At 36.8% G+C, this 2435-nt stretch overlaps 1 protein-coding gene across 1 annotated transcript in view; it reads right to left on the bottom strand.

Moving 5' to 3' along the window:
* Positions 1-2435, bottom strand: part of LOC114047528 (dimethylaniline monooxygenase [N-oxide-forming] 1-like) — a 9329-nt gene that overhangs the window by 183 nt on the left and 6711 nt on the right. The window contains exons 4-5 of the mRNA XM_027868363.1: positions 1507-1706; positions 3-276 (exon numbers count right to left, since the gene is read on the bottom strand). Coding sequence (XP_027724164.1) covers positions 3-276; positions 1507-1706 — 474 coding nt within the window. The remainder of the gene's footprint in view (positions 1-2; positions 277-1506; positions 1707-2435) is intronic.

Raw genomic sequence — 2435 nt, 5'->3', positions numbered from 1 at the left:
ACAGCCAGGGTTGGTTTTTCCAGATGTGCAGGGAATACATACTTATACAAAGAGGCCTGATTGTTTTCAACTTTCACTATAGACTCATCAAGGAAAGGAAAAGCAAAAGTGTATCCTGTGGCAAAGACAATTATGTCAACAGGTTCTTCTTCTGGAGTATTCTTAAACACTACAGAGTTGTCCTTCACTGTCTCCACACTGGGTTTGATCAACACCTTCCCAGTAATTATGCATCCTGGGAGCTCACTATTCAGTACAGGTTCTCTTAGGAAAGTCCTAAATAAAAGCAGAGAAGGAAGAGGTGCACCAATGAATAATAGGTCTCATTTATCCTCTGACCTCCCTCTGATCCTACCTTTTGTTCTGGACTTCTCCCTTTTCAATGACTATGAGGTGTCAGACTCGAGAGAAAGAAGTTATGAAGGGAAGGATTTATAAATTTCTGATACTGACTTCCTCCTTAGGGACTACTGCCTGACCAACATTCAAACAGAGTGAGGACACCTAAGTGGTGGACCTTCAGGTTTCTGCATGCCCTTCAGCACTCCTATGTTTTTTTCCAAATTTCAGTGATTCCTGATTAGTTCTATCTACTTTCTGACACCATACCTTCTGTGAATAACTAGAGATATTTCCATAGCACTCTTCTTCTGAAGTTGCAAACAGGTCTCTTACATATATGTATATATATGTTATATATGTGTGTGTGTGTGTGATTGTGTGTGTATGTATATATACATAATCTATCATATATGTATATACACATAAATATATACACATATATGCATAAATCCATATATGTATATATACAATTATATTTCATATTATATATGTATATATGTATATAACCTGTAAGTCCCTTGAGTGTTGGGACTGTTTCTTTTTTTTCTTCATATCCTCAGAAACTTTGTATCCCCAATGCCTGGCATACAGTAGGTATTTAATAAATGCCAGTTAATTTGTGTCTCTCCCTCCTTCCCTTTGCTAACTACACCTACCCCCTTCTGCCACCCCAGCAGATGAGCCCTAGTAGATAAAATTTTTCTCTCCTTGAATTACTCATGGAATTTTGCTTAGCCTCTCCTATCTACCTATCTTATTCTGGCCCTTATATGTAATTGTGTATATGCCCTCTGTAACACTAAGCATCTTGAGAGGTTAATGTCACAGCTATCTTGGTTCCCACAATGAACATAAGTTTCTTATTATATGTTTGCTGAATTAAATTGAGATTGTCTTGTTGAGAGTCTATCTGGTGGTCATTAAGGAAAGTGCAAATGGGAACTATAAGATGCAATTTCTCCTTACCGATGGAACAAAAGCCCATGTGTCTATCCCTTGCTTTCATTTAGCCTTGGATGTGGTTCTATACTCTTTCTTTCCAAACTTTCATAAAAAATAAAAATATCTTGCAGCAGCAGCTACAGCAGTCCAGCTTTGCAAAAGTTATTGAGAAATCTGGGGTCCCTCCTTTCAGAGAGCACAAAACAGAAGCCAAGAAATTACCTGTTTTCTGGAACTAAACCATAGTTTGCGTGATCAAACCAGCTATTTGCCTTTTTGCCAATTAACCAGTTTACAACTGAAGTTGGGAGGGAATTTCTTAATGCACTTTGAAATCGAGAAGTGAACACCATGTCCCAAGGATACCCACGGTCAAAAACCAGATTGATCATCCATGCACCTCCAGTGGTGCTGAGCAAGACCTAGAAGCAAACAGACACGCTGTTTAGCATTTACTTCATGTAGTTGCTGTGAGAATCAAACGAGTTAATATTTGTAAAATTCTTTGCAAACCTTAAAGTACTATTTAAATAACAGTTATTATTATTATTGTCACTCAAAGCGCTTTGTGAACCTTAAAGTGCCGTGTAAACATCAACTGTAATTATCGAGTTAGAAACACAGAATGCTCTGCCAATTCCCAAATTTTCTTTCCTCTCTTCTCCTCCCTCCAGTTTGCTAAAATAACTCAAATAACTTTATGATTTATATTGTGCTTCAAGATTTGTGAAAAGCTTTACAGGCATTATCTTGTTTGATTTTCACAACATCTCTGTAGGTATTATATTTATTTCTCAAATGATCAAATTGAGTCTGAAAGGGGTCAAATAACTGATAGTCATATAGCACTTTAACTTTTTGCAAAAACTTGACAAACGGATCTCATCTGATGCTTACAGCAACTCAGTCAATGAGTGCTATTATTGTTCCTATTTTACAAATGAGAAAATTTGAGGCTGAGAGAGGCTAAAGGATTTCCTTGGGGTCACACAGCTAGTAATTCTCAGAGGCAAGATTTGAATCTTGGTCATTGTGACTCCAGGTTCTTAGTTACTGAAAAATTTTGGTGTCATTAACAAAAATAGGGAATGTCATGATGAGGACTCTTTCTTTCTTTCTTTCTTTCTTTCTTTCTTTCTTTCTTTCTTTCT

Source organism: Vombatus ursinus, unplaced genomic scaffold, assembly GCF_900497805.2.
Source record: "Vombatus ursinus unplaced genomic scaffold, bare-nosed wombat genome assembly UNPS02014789.1, whole genome shotgun sequence".
NCBI classification, from domain to species: Eukaryota; Metazoa; Chordata; class Mammalia; order Diprotodontia; family Vombatidae; genus Vombatus; species Vombatus ursinus.
The sequence above is the reverse complement of the archived record's forward strand: the minus strand, read 5'-3'. Positions and strand labels throughout refer to the sequence as shown.